At 44.9% G+C, this 25,619-nt stretch overlaps 1 protein-coding gene across 1 annotated transcript; it reads right to left on the bottom strand.

The window, feature by feature from the left end:
- Positions 1-8,525: 8,525 nt before the first annotated feature.
- LOC121456709 (zinc finger protein 354B) lies at positions 8,526-17,694 on the bottom strand. Its single transcript, XM_041665111.1, has 5 exons — positions 17,588-17,694; positions 17,022-17,107; positions 13,608-13,734; positions 12,799-12,894; positions 8,526-10,564 (listed from the first exon to the last, which is right to left on the bottom strand). The coding sequence occupies exons 2-5, from the start codon at positions 17,052-17,054 to the stop codon at positions 9,015-9,017; spliced, it is 1,806 nt and encodes a 601-aa protein (XP_041521045.1). The 5' UTR covers positions 17,055-17,107; positions 17,588-17,694; the 3' UTR covers positions 8,526-9,014.
- Between the last annotated feature and the right edge of the window lie 7,925 nt (positions 17,695-25,619).

Here is a 25,619-nt window from a genome sequence, read left to right as displayed (position 1 = left end):
TTAACAAGAAATGTTACAATAACCCAGCAAAAAGCAATTATGAGTAAAGAAAATCTGTTCCAGAGTCAGGCATACTGGTGAGCATCTGTAATTTCAGCAGTGGGGAATCAGGCAGGATGATTGATACAGATTCAAGGCTTCCTGAATGCTGAAGTCACAGACCTGCACTGCCAGCATAGTTCCACTAAAGTTATTCGTATTCTCTCTGCTCAGGAACAGATAGAAAAGCCGACCAGAAAACATCACCACAAATGTACAACCTTTGAAAATTAACAAGCTGATAGACACATATAAATCAGTCTACTCCAAGACTAGGAGGAAATGGTTTATAGATATGATTTTATGCCACATATAAATCAGTCTACTCCAAGATTGGGAGGAAATGGTGTATAGATATGATTTTATGCTGGTTTCAAAGTAGCCACACATTTAATAGAATTGGTCTCTAGATCATATTCTTTGATGAGGTAAGGTGCAGACATATCTGATGAGGATGGCACAGCTGCCTGACAAAGATCCAGCCAAGCTGAGCCACATGGTGACCGCCATGCCACTTGTTTTTGATCTTCATGCGTTGCATGCATACATAGTTGTGTAACTTGGGGATAATGAATTTATGGAAAATTTCTTATGAATCCTTGATGCCTTCTCCCAGGAGTACTGCTTCTAAGCTTCCCCGGGAAAGTCCTGAGAGTACTACCCATCCTACTTTTAGGAAGACATCCTTATCTACTTGAAGGTCTTCCTTACGCCTTGGGGGTGTAACACATAAAGAAGCCAGAGATCTCTTTGAGTCTCTGAGATATTCTTAAAACAACTGCCCTCGCACTTACTCGGTGTCTTAGTTAGGGTTTTTGTTGCTGTGAAGAGACACTATAATCATAGCAACTCTTATAAAGAAAACATTTAATTGGGGTGCCTTGCTTATAGTTTCAGAGGTTCAGTCAATTATCATCATGACAGGGAGCATGGTGGCACGCAGGCATGCATGGTGCTGGGTACCTGTTTTACAGAAAGGCAGCAAAAGGTCAACTGAGAGTCGCACTGAGGGAAGCTTGAGCAAATGAGACCTCTAAGCCTGCCCCTCCAGTGACACACTTCCTACAACAAGCCCACACCTAATAGTGCCACTCCCTTTAGGGGCCACTCCCTCTCAAGCCACCACATTTCACTCCCTGGCCCCCAAAGGCTTATAGCCATATCATCATGTGAAAAATAAATTCAGCTCAACTTTAAAAGTCCCCTTAGTCTGTAACAGTCTCAAACTTGTTTCAAAGTCCCAAGTCTTCTCTGAGATACATGACAATCTCTTAACTGTAATCCCCCTGTAAAAATCAAATAAAAAAGCAGATCACATATACATTATCATTCCAAAATGCAGGGAAAGGAGCATAGTGAGGAAATACTTGGTAAAAACCAGACCAAAAACGAGCTGGGCAAACTTCAGACTCTACATCTCTACATGTGATGTCAAAAATGCTCTTCAGATCTCCAACTCTGTTCAGCTTTGTTGACTGCACACTCTCCTTTCTCTTGGGCTGTTTTTACTCCCTGTTAGCAACTTGATAGGAATCCCAGCAGATCTGGCATCTTTAACATCTTGGGTTCTCTAAGGCAATCCAGGCTTTAATTCATAGTTTCATGCAATGGCCTCTCTACTGGGCCTCCATTCAGGGACACCCCTGACACATGCCTGGCGTCTGTGGCTTTATTCCATAACTCCTTTCTTCTGACCTTAACTCTAAAACCAGAGCCACATGGCTGCAGCTGCCAAGTTCTGCTGCTTGTTGGCACTGAAACATGGCCCCCTTGTTCAATCACATCCTCACCAGCTTTCTGTCTTTCATGGCCTAAGCTTGGCTGTGTTGAAACTTGCTCTGTAGACCAGGCTGGCCTCAAACTCACAGAGATCTGCCAGCCTCTCTGCCTTCCCAGTGCTGGGATTAAAGGTATGCCCTGCTGTTTAGTTAGCGGGCTTCACCCCAGACCCCTGGCATCCATTTTTGGAATGTTGGTTGGAAAGTTCCATTTCAAAGCCCCCTCTCCTGGGAGTTGCATCAGTCCAAACTCCACCTCTGAGAAAGCCCACCAAATGGTGATCTCTCCCCAGGGAGGGTCAAGAAAGCCCACCAAATGGTAACCCCCTCCCCAGGGAAGGTTAAAGCCACTCCCACAGGCTATTTGAACTGCTCCTCCCCAGAGAATGAACACGTGGTCTCTCCTTTTTCGTGTTTTCTTGGGGTTACCTGGGAGTGCTGGCATCCATTAAACCTGGGTGTCTTTTAATTAGGTCTGATTTGGTCTGATTGGGATTATTTGCGTCAGAGGAGAGGTTGGTCATTTAAAGAAAAATACTTAAAACCCACCACATCCTGCTCTAAACTTTTCTTTAGTTCCTTTTCATAAGTTGGAAATTTAGCTGGGTGGGATCTTAACCTGAGGTCACCACTCCCTTTATTCCTTTTCTTAATATTTCTCCTTGAACACAGAACTTGGCTCCATTCCACTTTCTGATGCTGTTTTCCTCCTCAAATATTTTTTTCTTGCTCAGCTTGCTCCTTTTCATTATATACCTTTATTAGAATTAGCACTAGTAACCACGTGACAGAGTCTATACTAGGCTGTTTTGAGATTTCTTCTGCCAATGAAATTAATCCAAAATTCTTCACTTTAGCCTCACAGACTACCACAGTCAGGACTTCAGATAAGCCTTACACTTTCCTATTGCACAGAGAATGAACAACAAATAATATAGTTAACTCTCCCAGGACTTGGACTTGATTATTATCCCAATTTTATCAGAGTCCCCTAGAGATATCATTACCCCTAGACAGCAAGAAGAAATCTAGAGAACATGACAGCCACGTTCCTAAGAGGTGGGGTGTGTGGTCTTCGGTCATTTAATGAGTTATGAATATTTCTCATCATTTAGGGGGGTTGGTTACAAATTGTTATTGGTAATCGTTAGGAAAAAAGCTGAACAAAAAAGATTAGATTCAGGGATCTTGTTCCGAAAAAAAGGGGGGAATATAGAAATGATAGAATAAAAGGGTAGACTATCAAATCTACTTTTAAATTAATAAAGCAACTGCTAGTCTTAAATATTCTACATTGGTGTGGATTTTTGTATATTGATACAAATATAAGGTTATTTTGTTAGAACATATACATGTTTCTAGTTGTTTAAGGTATTGCACCTATGCAGCTCATTTAACAATATAATATAAATTTCTAGCCCTTGAAAGTCATTACAAACTAGGGTAATAAAAAAATTCAGGTTACTACTTAGTCACAAATAACAATCAAACTTGCATCATGTGAGGTATGTTTTCAAGGTCAAATAGAGATATATTTTAAATAGATGGGGTGATCTTCAAACACTTCAGAGATCTACAGAATATGGCATTTAAGATGTTTTAATAAAGCCGGGCGATGGTGCCGCACGCCTTTAATCCCAGCACTCGGGAGGCAGAGGCAGGCGGATCTCTATGAGTTCGAGGCCAGCCTGGTCTAGAAGAGCTAGTTCCAGGACAGGAACCAAAAAGCTACGGAGAAACCCTGTCTCGAAAATCAAAAAAAAAAAAAAAGATGTTTTAATAACACATGTCTTTTCATTACAATGGGACATGTCTGCTCCTGGCAGCACCAGTCTACTTCAGAGAAGATGATGGGCCTCAAAGAATCTCCATATGGATTTTGCTTTCTTTGTGGCAAAATGTAAGTGGACATTTTCTGTCCTGATTGCCTATTCCCAAATACTCAGCAGTCACTCCCCAAATTACTACACAGAAGTTTATATGAATTATAAATGCTTGACCAATAGCTCAGGCTTGTTCCTAACTAGTTCCTACAATTTAAATCTACCCATTTCTATTAATCTATGTATCACTACATGGCTTGTGGCTTTACCTGTCCTCTAGCATTTCTTGTTTCCTGGACAGTTGACTCGCATCTCTCCTGACTTCCTCCTCCTTCTTCCCATCATTCTCAATTTGGTTTTCCCATCTACCTGTAGTGATGTTTTCTTTGTTTTAACAATAAAGCTTGGCTGAAGATCAGGGTGCAGAGCTAAGACACTAGAGGCCAGGGAGTAGTGGGACATATCTTTAATCCCAGGACTTGGGAGACAGAGGCAGAGGGATCTCTGTTAGTTCAAGGTTACCCTGGGCTACACTAGATTGAATCTATCTAAAAGAGAAACAGAGCTCACACAAAGGTGATCCCAGCACCTGGGATCCTACACCTTTAATCCCAGCATTGGGGAACTGGAGACAGGATTGATATGGCTGGACAGAAAGAGGAATATAAGGTAGGAGGAGACAGGAGCTCAGTACAGTCTGAGTTTTGGTGGAGACAGATGCAGTCTGGAGATGAAGTCTGAGGACAGGATTGCCCCTTCAGTCTGAGCACTGGTAGAGGCCAAAGAACTCTCTAGTGACTGGTGCTCTGCTTCTTTGATCTTCAGCATTAACCCCCATATCTGACTTGTTATTAATACAAATTAGCATTCATGCTATAGCTACTATCCTGTCAGCTTTTTATTAACCAATGAGAGTAATACATATTCACAGTATACAGAAAATTACACAGCAGCAAAAACTAGCTATTTGGGTAAGAAACTGCCCTTGCCCCAACTGCTGACAGTATACTGTCGAAAATGGACAAGAAAGACATAAAGAAAGTGACTGCCAAAGTTTGACAAAACAGGATAGGACATCCCTTCAAAATTCCTGCTTCACAGAAAAGTCTGTCAGATATTCTAGGCCTGTAGGCCAAAGATGGATGCCCCAATGTTACAGAGGAATCTTGGGGTGGCTGTCCAGGCAGCCAGATATCTCTGTCATTTCTTAAATTTAGAAGTGGCTTACACTATACTTCCTGTTTATTCAGGTGATATTTTATCCTTCTTGGGTCTCTGATGGGGATTGAAGACTAGATAGCTATAGTTTTCTTTGTTACCAAATTTAGAAAAAAACTCACAAAAGTATATAAGGTTGAGAGACATAAAAGCTTAAATTGTTTATCTAAAAATTTTTTGAGTTCTAAAAACAGTTTGGGGTTGGTGTACAAGTTGGGATAAAAAGAAAATTAGGTACAAAACTTTAGACTCACTAGGATAGGATAGACAATAAAATATTTTCTCTGATTTTACCAAATGCAAATGGATTGGACATTATAAATGCAATTCTTACCTAATAATTGTTCTTATTGTATATAGTTTTACTGTGTTAGAGTTAAAACCTTTCTTTTTATGTAGACAAAAGGGGGAAATGCTATGGAATATTCCTTTACACTGTGTAAACATATGTCATTGTGATTGATTTATTAAAAATCTAAAAGGCCAATAGCTAGGCAGGTGGTATAGCATGGACATCTGGGCAGAGAGAGCTCTGGGAAGAAGAAAGTGGGTTGTCAGCATGGGGAGTACAGAGTAAAACTAACCAAGCCACATAAAAGAACATAGATTAAGAGATATGGGCTAACTTATGTTGTAATAGCCAGTTAGTAACAAGCCTAAGCTATTGTCTGATCTTTTATAACAATAGTTTCTGTGTCGTTGAGTAGCTAGTGATCCCAATGAAAAGATCTGACTACAGAAAAATATCTGGACAATTGTCCAGTTCTAACAATAGAACTAGAATTTTTACTGCTAATAAAGAACTTTTTTCAGGCTCCCAAACTTCAGTGAGAGGCAATTTTTCAATCCAGAAATAACCTTTGAACTGTTTGTTTTTAGAAGTTCTTCCTTGATGGAGGAAGGTCATTGGCTAATAAAGGAACTGCCTTGGCCCATTTTATTGGTTAGAGGATAGGTGGGAGGAGTAAACAGAACAGAAAGCTGGGAGGAAGAGGAAGTGAGCTCAGAGACTCGACAGCCCTCCTCTCGGGAGCAGACGCCTGAGAGAGACGCCATCCTCCTGGCTCCTGGGCAGACGCACGTTATGAAGCTCCGACCCAGGATGGACATAGGCTAGAATCTTCCCGGTAAGCGCACCTAGGGGCGCAACACAGATGATTAGAAATGGGCTAAATTAATATGTGAGAATTAGCCTAGATGAGGTTAGATAGAAATGAGCCAAGCGGTGTTTAAAAGAATACAGTGTCCATGTAATTATTTCGGGGCATAAGCTAGCCGGGCAGGCGGCTGGGGTGTTGGGGACGCAGCCCTGCCGCCCTTATTACTTCACTTCCTAAAACAGTCTTCAAGTTAGCCATTTTATTTTCATGATCATGTCTTACAGCTTTAAACTACAGATATCACTCAAGATATCTAATGGCTTAACTTCGGCTTTCATTTCAAGCATTAATTTCCTAATTTCCATTATCAGGAACCCTCTATACTAGAAAGGCTGTCTCCCACTGTTCCTAAGGATGCTAGAATGATCCACACTTCCTCTGGTGCTACAGGAGCTCCTTCCACTCCTTCAGCCAATACCAGCCCACTTGGGTGTGGTCTCTTTGGCTTGAAAAAGCAACGGTAGCCCGTGTGTGTGTGTGTGTGTGTGTGTGTGTGTGTGTGTGTGTGTGCGCTCTCTCTCTCTCTCTCTCTCTCTCTCTCTCTTTTGCTTCGGACTCCGCTTCCAGCTAAGAGACTCTTTTCCTGGTCGTGCAGAGGGCTGTTGTCTAGGACGGTGATCTGTAAGTTTTCCCCTTTAAATAAATAACCCTTTTATTAATCATAATTCCAAACAGGTGTGGGACTGTTTTGTGACTTACTCCTTTACCCTGAGCCTTTTTTTTTTGGTAGTGTTCTTTACTTTTATGTGTATCAGTGTTTTTCCTACATGTGTGTATGTGTGCCTGATGCAGGCCTGTAGATGTTATGACAGAGTCAGATGTTCTGGAACTGGAGTTACGGAAGTTTCCCCTTCTTGTCCAGGTGTTGTTACTGTTCTATCTAGATATGGATGCTAAAAATTTCTGGGGTTAGAGCACTGGCTGCTTTTGCAGAGGATCTGGATTTGGTTCCCTGTGGATGGACATTCTTTGGATGTCCAGCACCCAAATAATGAGCCAGAGACTTAAAATCCTTAGCTTAGGCTTGTTCCTAGCTAATTCTTATAACTTAAATTAACCTGTTTATATTAATCTATGTTCTGCCACGTTGCTCATTACCTCTCCTCCACACTATATGTCTGACTCCCTGCCCTGTACCCAGAGTTTCACTGATGAATTTTCCATACCTCAGATTCCTCCCAGAATCCTTCTCTCTCTGGAAGCCCTGTCTACCCTCTCTTGCCTAGCTATTGGCCATTCAGCTCTTTATTAAACCAATCAGGTGCCTTGGCAGAGATACATCTGTACATTGTACAAAAAGACTATCCCATAACAGTTCTCAGCCCCTACATGGTAGCTCACAACTATAATTCTAGTTCTAGGTTTTCAGATGTCCTCTTATGGTTTTGGAAGCTGCACACATGGTACATTTACATACATGCAGGCAAAAATACTCATATACATAAAATAAAAATAAGTTTACTTTCTTTCTGCTCTAAGTTTATAGAAGACACTCCTGGTTACTTCAGTTGGGCTTCTACTTACTAAGGAAGAAACCTGACTTACACACAAACACACATTATGATACAGCATGGCCAATAAGAATTTATTTTACCCATACACCATCAAAATTAGGACAATTGCTGGGTGCAGTGGTGCATGCCTGTACTACATTTAGGAGGCTGAAAGAGGAAGATAGCTGCATAGTTGACATCTAGGCCAGCCTGGATTGTTCTAAGACCCTGGTAGTGGTGAGAATCAGAAACTGTTATTCTTAAAACAACGAAGAGGAAAACTATCATGTTTAGTCAATGCACAAAGTGGATGCAACAAAATGCTACTCCTTTATGACAAAACTCAGCACAAGGGCTGTTCAGTCAGTTTCAGAACAAGCATCCACAAACCGAAGCTAGTATGTTAAATGGGAAAGTATTGTTATTTTTATTGTATGGCACTATGTTGTATAGGGCCTAAATAAGGAAAATAAATAAAAGACACTGTCATCAGATAAGAAAAACTAAAATGATATATAGGTAGTGGCACATTTTAAGAAAAATAAGACACTGGTAAGAGAAAAAATGGTCTTTGTAGATAGCATGATTGTGAGTGCCAAGAACCTACAAATACACTATTAGAAATTCGCATGCACACATAAATAAACTAGGTTACTTAAATAAGGCAAATATGTAAAAATCAATTATGTCTATATATTGGCACTGGAAAATGCAATTTTGTCCTTTGTGTGTCCGTGTGTGGCGGGCATGTTTGGAGGTGCAGGTGTGTGGTGTGCATGTGAGCCAGTTCTGTCAGATGTCTTTAATAGCTCCCACAGCTCATTTCGGCAGTTTAGCCGGTTTGTTCCAATGCAACTATGTCAAGATTTACTGCTACCATGCAGGGCATGGCTTAATAACTAATGAGTCAAGACAACGAAGGAAAATAATTCACAGCACAAAATTAGAATATGAATATTAAGTGTGGGAGGTTTGTAGGGAAGTTAGAAAATTAGAAGCACAAAATTTTTTCTTTCTCTTTAATAAAAATCATGCAGTTTGACAATAACATAGGAAAAGGAAAATTTCAGACATTGTGAGGTAGTTTTTTTTTTAAGATTGGTCCCTTGCTTTAAAAATGCATGTATTTTAGTTATTCCCTATTAAAATATTAGTTGTAGTAAATATGCTCATAGCTGATACTTCTTTTGCTAATAACAGCAACACAGCACTCCTAAACTCAGATTTTTCTAGGGTTTATATATTGCACATATTATATATTATATGGACAAAATAAGAGTGTTCCTTTTACCTTAGAAAAGGTCAGTGCTAATGTTTGTAACTTTAAAGTATCTGTTCTTAAAAGGTGACTGGAAGGTAGGAAAACTTTCTCAATTATTATATAGCCAAGGTTTATCCTTGTAATTTTAATCTCCTAGGACTAAATTGAAAGTTTCCTCATATTCATTATATTTATTAAGCCAATATGAAGTATATATTCTGAAGAACTTTGGTTAATTGCTTTTACTCATGCAAATCTGTGTTCAAGGAGTCCTCTTCAATATGAATTTTGTAGTGATTGGTAAGGGAGGATCTCTGGCTGAAGAGCTTCCCACATGCACTGCATTCATAGGGCTTCTCTCCAGTGTGGATTCGCTGGTGTGCAATAAGGGAGGAGCTCTGTCTAAAACTCTTCCCACATGTATTACACTTAAAGGGCTTCTCTCCTGTGTGAATTCTCTGGTGCTGAATAAGAGCTGCACTTTGACCAAATGACATCCCACATTCCTGGCATCGGTACGGCTTCTCCCCAGTATGAATTCGCTGATGGTTACTGAGGGATGAATTGCACCTGAATGTCTTCCCACACTCATTACATTTATAAGGTCTCTCTCCAGTGTGCATTCTCTGATGCTGGATGAGAGCTGAACTCTGTCTGAAGGCTTTCCCACAGACTTTACATTTACATGGTTTCTCTCCAGTGTGAATTCTCTCATGAATAATAAGAGTTGAATGGGAACTTAAGGCCTTGCCACATTCATTACAATTATACAATTTCTCCCCAGTGTGAATTATTCGGTGTCTGTTGAGTCTTGAGATAGAAGTGAAGCCTTTTCCGCATTCATTACACCTGTAGGGCCTTTCTCCAGTGTGAATTCTTTCATGTTGAATAAGTGAAGCGCTCTGACTGAAGGCTCTGCCACATTCGCTACATTTGAAAGGTTTCTCTCCGGTGTGGATTCTCTGATGATAGCGAAGGGATGAGCTAGACTTAAAGGTGTTGCCACACTCGTTACACAAGTAGGTCTTCTTTCTGGAATGGATTTTCTGATATCCTGAAAGGGAAGTGGATACCTTCCTACCTGGGTTATATTTATGAGGATTTTCTCGGGCATGGATTTTTTGATGCAGAAAAAGGCCAGACCTCCTGCTAAAAGATTTTCCGCATTCTTTGCATGTGTAAGACTTCTCCAGAGTATGAGTTCTTAGGTGCTTACAAAGGGACGCACTATGGCTGAAGGCTTTCCCACACTCTTTACATATGTAGGGTTTCTCTCCAGTGTGAGTCCTTTGATGTTGAATAAGAGCAGAACTTTGGCTGAAAGCTTTCAAACAATCTCTACACTGAAATAATCTCTCTCCCGTATGGTTTTTCAGATGTTTCCGAAGGGATGAGTTGTGCATGAAGGCTTTTTCACAAGTACTACATTTATAGCGTTTCTCTGCAGTCTTGATTTTTGGTTGATTAAGTGAATTTGAATTTTTCTTGAGGCTATTTCTTTGTGTTTTTTCCCTAGCGATCTTTCGTTTACCAACTGACTTCAGGTCGATGTTTGGACCAAATTCAAAATTCTTATGGCTTTTATCTACAGTAAGGATTTTCGTATGGGTGACTGGAATTATTTGTAAGCTTTCATTTTTGTCCTGCTTTTTAAAACCGTTGCCAGATCTGCAGAAATTTCCTGAAGTGAAGTCCCAGGACTTGTCTCTTTTGAGTTGTTTCTTCATTAATCCCTGAAATGATGAATCTTTAGTTTGAGTTGATTTTGTGGTTTGAAGAATGCTGTTGCATCCTGAAAGAAAAAAAAAATTGCTGGTGATGGGTATGATTAGCTAAGACTAAATTTATAGGAAGAATATTAATGATACCTAAATAAATACTATATGCCTAAAGATACTAACAAGAAGGAAAAATGGAAAATACTACTTTATAAAATAGTATACGAGAGCTAAACAACTGGAATGAACAAAGCTCATTTAAGGGGGCTGTTCTCCGAAGGGAAATGGGGGGCTGGGCCCAGCTCCAGGCTGCTTATGACTCCTCAGTCCTGTATAAGACTCTCAAATCCTCGGGTCAAATACTTTGATGGGCCGCAGCAGGATCTAGTCCGACTGCTGTCTCCTGGCTTCTCCTACCATTCTCCTGGGTCAACAGTGGCTCCCTTCTGACCATTACTAGACAATTCCTAGACTGGCCACATGATCATGGAGCTCCTAGCCTACACTCTCACAGCACTTTGTGTCTTTGCTCCCTAGTCCTCACTAGACTTCCCGTGTCTAAAGTGACCGTCATTCTGTGTCCTGTGTGTGCTTGGCATCTTCACTCTCATTGTCCCCACTGGATTGCACAAGAGCAGGACCAGGTCCCATCCTGCCTGATGCTGCCTTGCTTATATCCAGCTTATTTAGATAAGGACATGGCCAGATGGTAGGGCCAAGCTGGGAGTCCTGCTCTCAACTCAGCTGCCAAAACATCCACCTCTTCCATTTCTTTTTCCTCATTTCTGATTCCTTTCTCTTAAACATGGTGCAATGGCGTTCCTGGAATTCTGCCCTCTGTAGTCAACTCAAGGCTACAAATTCCACTTTCATGTGTCTAGGAGGGGTTTTAACCTCTCATGTGGATCCCAACTACATTTGTCTTACCTTAGACAACTACCTATGGGCGAACAACTATCCAAGTACTTCAACTGGAAACCACAGAAAACTCCTATGCTCTCACCCAGCAGACACCGTCTCACTTCCCTCATTCCTGAAGCAGCCTCTCCCTCCCCTACTCATCTCCTGAAGTGGCTCCAGGAAGCTTCCACCTCTAGCTTGGCCTCACTTTGCATCTGTCCTCCTAATGCTTCCAAAATAGCCAGTCTTATTGAATTCCAATCACATAAGGACTTCATGAATGTTAACAGTCTCTGTGAAAGAAACTACACATCAGAATAAAGTCCCTCTTTACAGATGCATTCCAAAAGTAACTACTGCTTTCCATGGCTCCCTGCCTGTACAGGTATCACTCATGCAAACAACACGTTTTCTTGAGCGGAGATGGTGCCACATCTTCACAGAGCTCTGCAGCCTTTTCACTCCTCAGCCTGTCTTGGAGCTCTGTCCACATCAGTGTGTTCTTTCATCTTAAGCAGGGTGATACAAGCCAGAGTGGGGATACGTCAGAGCTTCTTTAGTTGTGTATTTATTTCTGCACCAGACCTGTTTTCCCCACTAAAATATAAGGGATTATAAAAATCTCCTTAAACTTCTTAGATATTCCTATTAACCAGAGGACAGTACAAATCTTTCAAAACTATACCAAAACACTGTGAGGTCTCCCAAGCTCATTCTCTTTGTCTTTTCTTTTTATAATACTCTGCACAGCCAGAAAGAATTTCTTTCAATATATCCTTAAGTATTCTGAATTATTGTGCATGAAACACAGCCTCCTCAGGAAGAATAAGAGATTTTGAGATACTCATTTCCTATCAGTCCTTGAGGATCAAGTGCCTGAAGAAATCTGTTGAGAATAGGCTGATCCAAGGCTTTCTCTGAGGCACTGGTGTATGGAGAGGAAACATACTTGGCAGAGTTAGTAATGGCCTGCAGGCAGGGCTTTGGGGGAGCCTCAGCTTCAGATCATGAGTACGCAACTCTTCTAACACCAAAGAGCTGTGGTTAGCAGTCCCCAGGCTGCCATGGGCTCAGTCTGTGACATTTGTTTAAGGTATTCTGTGTTCCCTTTGTGCAACATTGCTTGATTAGCTTCCTGCTGGCATCGTCCCACTGTGTGAGAGCTTTCTGCTGACTCTCCCATCCCCACCACAAATAGAATATAAGATCCTGTACTTCTTAATAAACTTGCTTGCATAGACATTCCTGACCCAGTTTTCCTATCTTCTTTATCTTCTCATCCTTGGTCCTCCCCCTTAACAGCCCTGTTACTAAAGAACCCGCTGCTCTAGGGCAGTCTCCAGTCACTGAGGTTACCTTCTGTTCTGATTTTGTAGAGATTCTGGGGTACTCAGGACCACCCACTCACCAAGAGAGGAGTCGCCATGACTTTCTTTCTCTACTTTCCAGGGTTCTTCTCCTTGCTGCAACACGGAGATCATTTTTGGTTTGGTAAATGGAAATCCTGATCACAAACAAAATTAACAATAAAAAGGCTTATAGTTTTGTTTTAACATGAACAAGCATTGTATATTTGTGTGGGAAGCTCAGGAGATGACATAGAACACTTTTACAGGGTACTTAGGCTGTTGCCTGTCATCTGATGGGATGAGTTGAGCAGAGGCCAAGTAGCTCATAGGAGGTGACTGGCAGAACTAACTGTACATTATGGAAACACAATAAGCAGGCAGTTCTAGAAAAGGAACATTGGGTATACAGGCAGAATGAAAACATCTAAGCAGGTATCTGTGAAAAAGATTAGGTGTCAAGTAGCCTGTTTCAGCAGGAAAACACAATTTTATCTCTTTTCAAAGATAAAGTATACAGCATTGATCTGACTGCAAAAGAGGAAGTGGGAGAGGCAAAAGATAGGTAGAGAAGGAGGGTTGAGGGACATCTGCTTACAGGCCGCACAGAATAAATATAATAAGAAAATGCAGTTTCAACCCTGAAAAGGATTTCTACTGTCAAACTACAGACAGTATCAGCCCCCTTTGTGCTCTTATTTTGGGCACTTAAACACCTGCAAGTGGCAAACAGTTCTAGTATTTATAGAGATCTGATCTGTACAGCCCTACAGCAACACCCAGTTAGGGTGTTTTAATAACCACAGCTTTCATTCATGGGAGGCGGTGCTAGGTCTCATTCTGAATCTACGCCCACAGGGAACGCCCTTACCCAGGGAGGCCAGGTTGCTGTAGTTCTCCAGCATCACCTCCCGGTACAGGCTTCTCTGAGAGTGGTCCAGCTTCTTCCACTCATCCCGAGTAAAGAGCACGGCCACATCCTCGAACGTCACTGACGCCTGTGAGGGAAAGCCATTCCAACTCTAGGACCAGAGAGTTGCTGTATGCTGTATGCTCCTCATACAGCATGAGGGAGATGACAGGGTGGAAGGTGGACGGGCCATCGTGAAATGCTGCTGATGTCACTGAAGGTTCTAAAGGGGCCGGATCACCCATTTAATGATCAACCAGTGACTCGTACACAAAGAGAGGCAGCGGGGAGGAATCTGGCTGTGTGTGCAGGGAGTGTGGCCATTAGTGCACAGCATGGCTGTGTGTGCAGGGAGTGTGGCCATTAGTGCACAGCATGGCTGTGTGTGCAGGGAGTGTGGCCATTAGTGCACAGCATGGCTGTGTGTGCAGGGAGTGTGGCCATAGTGCACAGCATGGCTGTGTGTGCAGGGAGTGTGGCCATTAGTGCACAACATGGCTGTGTGTGCAGGGAGTGTGGCCATAGTGCACAGCATGGCTGTGTGTGCAGGGAGTATGGTCATTAGTGTACGGCATGGCTGTGTGTGCAGGGAGTGTGGCCATTAGTGCACAGCATGGCTGTGTGTGCAGGGAGTGTGGCCATTAGTGTACAGCATGGCTGTGTGTGCAGGGAGTGTGGCCATTAGTGCACATCGTGGCTGTGTGTGCAGGGAGTGTGGCCATTAGTGCACAGCATGCTGTGTGTGCAGGGAGTGTGGCCATTAGTGCACAGCATGGCTGTGTGTGCAGGGAGTGTGGCCATTAGTGCACAGCATGGCTGTGTGTGCAGGGAGTGTGGCCATTAGTGCACAGCATGGCTGTGTGTGCAGGGAGTGTGGCCATTAGTGCACAGCATGGCTGTGTGTGCAGGGAGTGTGGCCATTAGTGCACAGCATGGCTGTGTGTGCAGGGAGTGTGGCAATAGTGCACAGCATGGCTGTGTGTGCAGGGAGTGTGGCCATTAGTGCACATCGTGGCTGTGTGTGCAGGGAGTGTGGCCATAGTGCACAGCATGGCTGTATGTACAGGGAGTATGGTCATTAGTGCGCATCGTGGCTGTGTGTGCAGGGAGTGTGGCCATTAGTGCACAGCATGGCTGTGTGTGCAGGGAGTGTGGCCATTAGTGCACAGCATGGCTGTGTGTGCAGGGAGTGTGGCCATTAGTGTACAGCATGGCTGTGTGTGCAGGGAGTGTGGCCATTAGTGCGCATTGTGGCTGTGTGTGCAGGGAGTGTGGCCATTAGTGCGCATCGTGGCTGTGTGTGCAGGGAGTGTGGCCATTAGTGCACAGCATGGCTGTGTGTGCAGGGAGTGTGGCCATTAGTGCACAGCATGGCTGTGTGTGCAGGGAGTGTGGCCATTAGTGCACAGCATGGCTGTGTGTGCAGGGAGTGTGGCAATAGTGCACAGCATGGCTGTGTGTGCAGGGAGTGTGGCCATTAGTGCACAGCATGGCTGTGTGTGCAGGGAGTGTGGCCATTAGTGCACAGCATGGCTGTGTGTGCAGGGAGTGTGGCCATTAGTGCGCATCGTGGCTGTGTGTGCAGGGAGTGGTGTGGCCATTAGTGCACAGCATGGCTGTGTGTGCAGGGAGTGTGGCCATTAGTTTTTCTGATAAAGGTTCTTTTGAGTTTTTTATTTTGTTTTTGAGATAGTGTCTATATAGCTCTGGATGGAACTGGAAATCGATGTTAGATCAGGCTGGCCTCTGCCTCCCTAGTACTGGGATTAAAGATGTGCACCACCATGGACAGCAAGATTCTTTACCCTTAATTTCCCCATGCATGCAATGCCTATAGAGGAAAAATAATTTATTATGGAGAGAATACAAAGGATGGTCTTTGCTTTTAAAGAATTTCTGCTCTAATCAGTGAATAGGAACATGCATAAAATAATTTCAACATTGCAAAAAAGCTGTGTAGATAGACTGGTAAGCCTGTACACAATCTCCTGCTTCAAGCCCCGCTTCAGAGACAAGAATGTGAGGTCAGCAGCTGCAAAAACCACTGATAGCAGCACCACAACTGAAGATATCTCACGTGAACACAGGACCTACTCTGTTCTTTCCTTGGTCTTAAACTTCTGGACCCTGAGGATTTCTGTTTTTGTTTTTACTGTAGTATTGACATGGGGAGAAGATAAGCGAGATGTGGGACATGGTTCACATACACACACAGGGATGAAGATTCAGTACATGAACAAAACTTGACTCTCCTAGATGGAATGTGAATGAAGGCTTATGGAAACGGAGCTACCCAAATCCCAGCCCCTTCTGGGTCCAAAGATAACCTGTATTGTTAATACAGTGTAGTCTGGTTCCAGGGTAACTGAAGCTGAGTCATCACTATGAGCCTGGCCTGATCTAAACACCTTTCACAAACTAACTATGCCATTCTCTGACCTATTCTAGAAGAGGACAAGGGTTGTTATTTTTATTTTCTTGGTGAGGAAACTGAGGCACAGAAAGTTAGACTTACTTTCTCAAGGCCCACAAATGGTAATAGAGGGGATGAGTTAAAATTCAGCTGTCTTGAGCACCCCATTTCCTGACCCCTGTGCTCACTGATTTTCTTCATGGCTCCTTGAGAAGTTGTCTCCCTGCTTTCAGAGTCACGCTCCTGAAACTGTGTCCCCTGCAGTATGGCTTTCCTTTGTCCACATGGTGTCTCATCTAGGTGGGGGCATCTCTTAAATTCCTGCACCTTAAAATGGCAGGTCACGATTAGTTTTCACACAAATGCTACAATCGAAACTTAGGTTCCAAAGAGTGAGGGGGGGGGGGATATGGCCTGGAGAAGGCTGAGAGGGCATCGTAAGTATTTTCAAGGGCAAAAAGAAATAGATGAGCACTCTTAGTGAGGGCTGAGAGAAGCATACACGAAGGAAGGAGGCAGACCAGAAGGACTTTCCCCAGATGTGTCCCTAATGATAAGAGGGCACTTGCAGCTGGGCGGAGTGGCACACGCCTTTAATTCCAGCACTTTGGAGGCAGAGGCAGGAGGATCTCTGTGAGTTCGAGGCCAGCCTGATCTACAAGATCTAGTTCCAGGACAGGCTCCAAAGCTTCAGAGAAACCCTGTCTTGAAAAACAAAAACAAAACAAAAGGGCACTTGTATGTCACTGTCAATTTAGTAGGTACACAGCAGACTGGGGTCAGCCAACAGCGAGGCCAGACAACTGTGAGCACGGGGTGTGCTCGCTACATAAACCACCCACGAAGAAGGACCAGCTCCTCCATGGGCACCAAATCCTGGATACAGGGCTTCAGTTAGAAAGGAAAAACAAAATCATACAAAACCCACCTTCTACTAAGAACTGAGATGGCAACGCGCTCACCTGAGACTTCCCTTCCCTTTGCTCTGGAGCCATGATCTCTTTCTGGGCTTTCCTTAAGGATGGGTACAGTACTCCAAAAATGTGATCTGAGGGAAGAAAAAAGTCGGACTACTTTGCACCCTCAGAAGCACCATGTCCGAATGTGTCCTATCAGCATCAGCTGAGCCTGGCTCTCCTGCCTCCAGAGAGAGAAGTAGGAGCTGGGGATGGGCATCAGAGAAGGCTCAGGCGACAATGGACTCCATCATAGAGGGGACTCACTGCGCCCCCACGTGCCAGGCATCACTGTTCAACACAGCTCAGCTGGCACTGCCCGGCCCCTTCAGGTTAGGAAACCGAGGCCAGAGTCACAGTGAGGACGCACCGGTTTCCAAGTGCTCAGATCTGACACAGGCCCAGGACAGTGTTCCTCCACTCCACGTGCTGCCCACCCAACAGCGCAGATGTCAAAGGGTCAATTTCCAGAACCCTAGAGAAAACCCCAGAAAGGGGACCAGTGGCTCAGGGCAGCCCAAGCTGGGACCGCCATAGGCCTCCATGTCCTCCAGCCTGGCCACGCCGCTCACCTCCCTCTGGCTCCCGCCACGCCTCATGAAGGCTCCGAGCCACGCGTGGAGACTCAGACCCGGAGAGCTCGGCCCCGAGCCTCTTAGCCAGCCTTTCAGAAGCCCAGCAGCCGGTTGAAACTCACAGGGGAGGCGGGGCTGGGGAGGGGGTTCGAGGACTGAGGACGCGCAGGCCTTTGGGAAATGTAGTCCACTCCGGGACCCAGGGTTTGTGGGATTTGAAGTTGACCGGCTCTGTCGCTCTGGTGCGCAACTGCAGTGGAGGCCCTGCAAAGGGCCCCGAGTTCAGCAGCTCTGTGGTGTCTTGGATGTGGAAAGCATCGTAATTGCATTTGTTTGAATGGTAGTGAGGCCAGCCGACACCGTCCCGAAAAGACCCACTTCTCCCGCAGTTACTTGAAATCGTATTGCGTTGTAAGGCTTTTGAAATAAACTAGAGAACAAAAGGGAACATCATTTGGTTTGCAGTGCTTTTTAGTGGGATAGAGAGTAGACACTGACCTGTGCAAAGAATTATATATTGCTTTAGACTCCGAGGGTATTACAAGATTAAAACAAAAAGGCAGGCTGGCTGAAACCTGGAGCTCCGAGGTTTACAATCAATCAATCATTCAGTCAATCAATCAATCAATCAAGCTGAGAATGATAGAGGAAGAGGCCTTTGTTCTGAATGCAATGCAGCACACACACACACACACACACACGGGGGGGGGGGGAGAGACAGAGACAGAGACAGAGAGAACTTGTGTTAGCTTCACCTGGCCATCAAGGAAACTGGGACTTCTTGGCAAATTGCTGCCAATGAAACTGCTGTATGTTGCAAGTTGATTTTTATTCAATAGATTCTGACACACACATATGTAATCTGTTTCTGATATACATACAGTGCACTCAGGGCAAAGACAAAAATCGAATACCGTCATGCTTTGCTTACTGGTAGGTGTACATTTCTGAAAAATGGGTTGTTTATCTAAACAGTAGATTATAAGTGCTACACTTCTGTGTGGCTGGACACACAGGCATGCTTACCGCAAAAGTGTGAATAATGTGATAAAGTTTATAAAAGCTCCGTAGCTAGGGGGTACAAAACACTTAGTTCCAATGGAATCTCATGAAACCACTATCACATAACATCAGAAAACAGGCTAATACAATACGTTTCATGTATGCATGTAGAACTTCGTGTGTAACCAGACATATACACCCATGCACACACTCCAGTGTGAGTGAATATTCTTAGCCCCCACTCTGCATCCCTACTGCTAACATGCTACTGTAATATTAACTACAGAGACGGGCATTTCCTAATTCTCCTGGGTCCCCTTCCCCGCTCAGGAAATGCTAGCATTGCTCAGGACTAAATCCTAGGAGCTTTCTTCTCATTACTGACTCTTGAGTTTTCTCTACCTCATCTATTGTTTTAATTGCCTTCAATTCTCTAGTATCCCCTAAATTTTCTTCTGAGTTCTGGTAATAATCTGAACTCTGCCCTCATCCAATTTTAATAAGAGTTGAGAGAGGGTCCTGTATCATCCCTCAAACTTTGCTACCCTCCTCTCTCTTGGGCTGGTCCCACTCCTTGTGTGCAGCTTTCCTTGGCATATGTCCCATGGTTCTAGCATCTTCCACACTTGGCAATCTCTGACGGGATACAGGCTTCATTTCCACAGCTTCATGCAATGGCCTCTTAGGGAGGTCCTGCCACACACATGGTCTCAGCCGTTCTGTGAAACTACAGAGTAAGATTCCACAACCCCATCGCTCATGCCTCCTTCATGACTCTAGAGTTAATTTGAATAACACCGTCAAGTTTGGCTGCCAGCTTGGAATGAGCCCTGGACCCCTTGAATCACATTGGTGGTAGCTTTTGTTTGTTCTTCCTTTCCAGGAGCAGGAGATTCCTTAGGCCTTTTTCCTTTAGAAGCTGGAAGCTGAGCTGGATGGGGTCTTGCCCTGAGGATGCCCTTGCCTTTACTCCTCTACAGATCAGACCTCTCCTAAGCCTTATTATCCTTCTCAGCATGTGCTTTGGCCGCCACAGTAAGGTTCCTGGTGCTCCTTTCTTCTTCAGACTGCACACTTTGTTTCTTTCTGTCTCGCTTGCTCTTTCTTCATTCTAGACCTACGTGAGACTGAGTCCCGATAGCCACAGGACAGAGTCAATGTAGGTCTCTTGAAACGCCCTCCTCCAGAAAAATGAATCTATTGCATTAAATTTAGCCTCAGGTATGTTCCTAGGACAAGGGTAGAAAGCATTCATATTCTTTGCCAAGATATCACAAGAATGGTCTCTAACCCAGTGAGCTAGGCCCCTGCAGCCCACGTTGCTCTCAGCCCTACATTCTTTCAAGATCCTACTAGGCTGGCCCATTAAACTCCATTTACAGCAGTATTCAAGCACCTTTTGCTTCCCAAAGTCCCAAAGTCTTTTGCATTCCTTCAGAAAAGTCCACTTGGTAGCTCATAACCAGTAGTAACTCCAGCTCAAGGGGATTCAGTGCCCTCCTCTAGACCCCGTAGGCCCCTGCCCTCACACATACACAGACCCCTCCCACATATGCACGTAATTTACAAATAAATATAAATTTTATGATCACTTGGACGACTTTGTGGGGCTATGGGAGCCAGGGTTCCTGACTAAACTGGGTTGGTATGAGCATTTTACCAGGAGCTGGGAGAGCTTTGGTTTCTAATACTACTTCGTTTTTTTGTTCTTCTTTACGTGGTGGTCTGAATGAGACTGCTCCCCTAGGCCCATAGGCAGTGTCACTATTAGGAGGTGTGGCCTTATTGGAGGAAGTGTATCATGGGGGGGGGTGGGCTTTGAGGTTTTAGAAGCTCAAGCCAGGCCCATTGTCACTCTTTCTTCTGGCTGCCTGCATCCAGACGTAGAACTCTCGACTACCTTTCTAGCACCATGTTTTCCTATGTGCCACCATGTTTTCCACCATGATGACGTGGACTAAACCTCTGAACTGTAAGCCAGCCCCAGTGAAATGTTTTCTTTTATAAGAATTGTGGCCATGGTGTCTCTTCACAGCAGTTGAAACCCTAACCAAGTCGCTTTATCACTGGCTCCTTAAAACCATCTAGGTGACAAAAAGTAATCTTTAAGAAATTATTAAGACCACCCTAGGCTTCCTGGTGTATGACTCTCCCCGTGCCTCCTTTAATTTCCCTCTACCACTTGTGCCATATGAAGCAGCCGGTTCCAGGATTCTCCTGACCCTGTGGCTTACCTTGGAGCAGAGGTGATGCTCTCCCCTCTGAGGATGCTTCTCTTTGCAGGAGGTGCTTTTCTTAGAACTCTGGAGTCTTCATGGCCTCACTGACCAAAAGGAAGATAACTTGGAGGCCAAGGGACAAAATATTGGCTTTTGTTTGTTTGTTTGTCCCTTTATCCTCGTTGGCTCAAGCCTCCAGTTTGGGTTACTGAACCCCCAGAAGGACTCTTCCAGGAGTCTTGAAGTAACGGATTTTATCTTTCACCTTTATGCAACACCTACAAAGCTTAGGAAAAGTGCCATAGTTGGAAAATCTGAGCAACGTCACTTATTCCTCCTTGAATAAGTAACCCATGTAACCCAAGGCAACACAAAGGAAATCGGTTCCTGATTCCCATGGGGCACAAGGGATACTGGGGATTGTTTGCTGAAATATCCATGAATGTGAGGGACTGGGATGCCACAGGAAGACAGGCATGCTGAGGCAGGGTCTTGAGAGAAGTGGTGTGTGGTACCCAGATCCCTGGGTCAGGAAGGGCTTTCTTTGCAGGAGAGTTAAGGTTGACTCCACTGGGGCCCCAGGCCTGGTGTGAGGCATCAGTGACTTCGCTGTGTTCTGCTGTGAGATGTGATAGTTTTGAGATGGCAGAGGCTTTGGGAGGGGATATGAAGGGCAGACCAAGAGAGGATAAAATCAGGGGAAATCAGACAGTGGAGCCTGTCAGAGCCACTCATAGGCAAACGTACCTTTGTGTCATCCGTGTTCCTGAGGGGGAGGACAACGGAAAAATCAAACGCTGTCGAGAACACTTCTGAACGCCCCGAAGCCTGAGCAACAGTTCACACAGGGGCCACAGCTAACAAAATAACACAGGTCAAAAACCCAGCTATTCCCAGGTGTGGGTGGTTAGCCTCTTAAGAGTGTGCAGGGTACATTCCCCACCTGCCCAAAAGCATACTGGGCGGGGGAGGGATTGGCCACTTAGTCCAAGACGCTTTCTCAGCCAGCACAGTTCATAGAAAGGCCAAGATCTGGAACCTATCACGCAGCAGGGCCAGGCGTGGCAGTCTAAAGCATGACTCTTGTTCTGGATAGTTTTTTTTTTTTTAAATCAACTTGACACAAGCTAGGGTCCTCTGATAAGAAGAAACCTCAGCTGAGAAAATGCCTCATTCGCCTGGCCCACAGACAAGCCTGTGGGGCAATTTCTTCACTGATGATTGACGTGGTCGGGCTGGCCATCTCTGACCAGTGCCATCCACAGGCAGGTGGTCCTGGGTTGTATGAGAAAGTAGGCCGAGCAAGCTGCATGGAGCAAGGCGGTAAGCCGTGTTCCTCCATAACCTTTGCCGCATTCAGGTCCTGTCTCTCGGTTCCTGCCTTGTGTGCGTTCCTGCCTTGGCTTCCCTAGGTGATGGGCTCTGATCACGATGTGTGAGACGGATAAACCCTGTCCTCTTTAGGCTGCCCTTGGTTATAGCGCTTATCACAGCAGTACAAAGCAAACTAGGACTGCCCTGCCCATTCTGGCCTTATTCGGGCAGGGCAGCGCAAGCTCCCCAGAGAAGGGAAGGTGTTCAGCAGCTCCAGAGGCGCAGCAGCAGCACTTCAGGATAAGGGCATCGAAAGGCTCCAGGGACATGGCAGTGTGTTGTGGAGGCTAGACTAGTGCCTCCCAGCCGTCTCGCTCCACCCAACGCTGCTCTTCAGATGAGAGAAGTGATGCGATCCTTGCATGGTGTATTAACCTTCGCTAACAGTTTATTACTATTGTTGCTATTATTATTAGTAGTAGTATTACTACTACAACTACTATTTATCCCCTGAGCTGTCTAAGAATAATCAGCGTTTGCTTAGAATGATCAGTGATGGGGCCTTCCAGGAGTCTACCCATCTTCTGCAGGAAAGTTTCTTCATATAATGCTAACTCTTGAAGGGCTTACACATTTGGGAAAGCACCCGCAGGAACAGCAAAGATGATGGACAGTTCAGGAACTTAAAAGGAAGGCGCTCTCAGGAGCTGTGGTGTTGTTGGGTGAAAATCCCGATACTGGAACTCAGTTACCTCGAGTCTCGCTCTGTAGCTCTGGCTGCACTAAAATTGGCTACGTAGACCAGGCCAGCATCTGCCTCCCGGGTGTTGGGATTAAAGACTTGTGCCATCACACACAGAATACTTCCCTATAATTTGCTGGCCGTAAGCTATAAGGGCTATTTCCACTTGTCTTAGGGTTTTTTATTGCTGTGAAGAGGCGCCATGACCACAGCAACTCTTATAAAGGAAACCTTTAATTGGGGCGGCTCACTTACAGTTTCAGAGGTTCAGTCTATTATTGTCATGATGGGGAGATGGGGAGCATGGCAGTGTGTGGGCAGATGTGGTGCTGGAGCTCAGAGTGCTACATCTTGCAGACAACAGGAAGTTGATTCAGACACTGGGTGGTATTCTGAGCATAGGAATCCTCCAAGCTCCCCACCCCCACCCCGAGTGACACACTTCTTCCAAGAAGGCCATACTCACTCAAACAAAGCCACACCTTCTAATAGTGAGACTCCCTGTGAGATTATGGGACCCAATTACATTCAAACCACCACCCCCTGCTGTTGGTTGTATGCCAAGAGAGCACGCTATACACTTTGGTTGCAGGACGTGGAGAAACTCAGACTGAGACTGAATGGAAAGTTTCCTCCTTGTTGAATGGCTTTTATAGCTCTAGAAGATGCTATGCAAGGTTCTCAAGAATAATTGCCATAGCCTGCTTGGCTATGGACCGTGCTTATTGCACTTCCAACAAACTGGACAAAATCTACCTACTCATGAAACAGTGGCATTTCATTGGTGCAACTGAACTGCTTTCTGTTTGGATCAATACCCACCCCCTAGAAGCTCATTCAGTTCTAGTACTATAAGCCAGGGCATAAGCCCATGGCTAAGGAGGTCATAGGCCCCATTGGGGATTCAGCTGCTATTGTTTTGTTACGTGAATGGGATGTGCCTATCAATTTGCCTTCTAAGTGTTTGTGTTTATGCCCATGAATGGTCACTGTTGTCGTTGTCAGTCCTGAAGTGAAACCTTTTGTAATGGGTGGTATACTGCACAGACTCGTAACCTACTCAAGTGCCAAGTAATGGATGTGGCATAGTGGCCCAATGCTCAGTCATAGGTAGGGAAAGTGACCAGACCTCTGTATCACCTCCTTCAAGGCCTGGGGAGCCCTGTGGAAGGGGGGGGGCAGAAAGAACAGAAGGCTAGAATGTTATGTTCCTCCTTCAGGAGGAGGAGGCAGTTTCAAAAGGTTCAAGAAGTTAGGGAAACTTACAAGGCTAAGAAAAGCTAATGAAACTTAAGGAGCCTAGAGTCAAAGGACTCCGAAGTGACTTCCCCGAGGTTATAAAAGCAATGGAGAGCTTTTGGGGCACGGGGATTCTTCCCAACAGGGGAGGACGTACAGGGAGCTCCTGGGCACTGTGTTCATGAGGCATCGCCCACACTAGGCTAGACTTTTGGTGATGCATTTGCCTTTGAGTTACCTGCGCTCTGAGACACCCCTCACTTTTGCTCCTGTGAGAAACCTCAGGGTGCATGCTGGCTTGCTAAGCCAGGCTTGGCTGGAATTGTTTCTCTGGTCTGTCCTCAGTGTCTGTACTGAGTGAGTAGGCACTGGCTTAAGTCACACAGTGGAGAGTTTGAGATCCCACTGTGAGGTCCGCTGGAGAGGCCAGGTCTATTTGGCTCCTCCCTCAAGAGTCTTTGTACATGTCGTCTGTTCCCACGGCTGACTCAGCTCTGCCAGTGTCATATTTCCATGGCTCCTTCCCTGTTCTCCTTCTACAATGATTGGTTCCTTCATAGTAATGGCAAGTTTGTGATATGTTTTATGTATTAATCACATCTTGTTGAATGTACATTTTTTTAAACTATAGGGGTATGTTCTCACTTGGCCTGTTGTGTGGTCATTATTCTCAGTAAATGTCTAAGGAGACGAAGTACTTTAGTGTTCTTTGGTGCAGTGCTGCACAATGACCACCAGAGGGCAGTGCTGTCCTACTCCTTTTTGTATGGCAGGGTCTCTGATTCCCGGGATTTTCCATAGTTGCTTGTTCCTGAAAGAACTCTTGAGTGTTAGCTGCAACACCCTGGCCAGTGAGGTTAGAAACTGTATGCCCTCTTCACTCTAGTTATCCCTGTGCCAGCCTCAGGCTGACGAGATTGTTCTCTCCACACTCCTGTCACTTGCTCTGGCTCACCTACTGGCTCAAGCTCATCTCTATGTTTACAGCCCCAGGTGGGTCTCTCTCTAAGGATGCTGTCGTCAGTGGTAGGCTGGTAGGCTGGGCCATCCCATGTCAATCACTGGGCAAGACCATCTCTCACAGATAAGGCCGCAGATGAGTCTGGTCTGGCAGCTCCTCATTGGAGACTCCCTTGGATGGCTCCAGGCTGTGTCAAGTTGACAGTTGAAGCTAATGATCCTGTCATCTCCTGGTTCAGATGAGAGCCTCTTAGAGACTGCTGACCCCCTACCCCCAAAAAATAACCCTCTGAGACTCTGCTAGAACTCCCTGACCACCTGTTAGGTCCCTCGAGGCACTGGTGTGGAGCCTGGTGTTGGACAATATACGATCACTGGCCCTGGTTTGGTTTCTTGTCGCTATAAAAAAACACTGACCAGAACAAATGTTTGGGAGGAAAGGGTTTATTTCAGTTTACAGAGTACAGCCAATAGTGGAGGAGCTCAAAGCAGGGGAACCCCCCACCCCTCCTAGCTTTCTTATACAGCTCAAGACCACCTGCTTAGGGGCGGT

The sequence above is a fragment of the Microtus oregoni genome, unplaced genomic scaffold (genome assembly GCF_018167655.1).
Source record: "Microtus oregoni isolate MIOR12 unplaced genomic scaffold, Mior012 000015F_ref0000493, whole genome shotgun sequence".
Taxonomy (NCBI): Eukaryota; Metazoa; Chordata; class Mammalia; order Rodentia; family Cricetidae; genus Microtus; species Microtus oregoni.
This window is presented reverse-complemented; position numbering and strand designations above follow the sequence as displayed.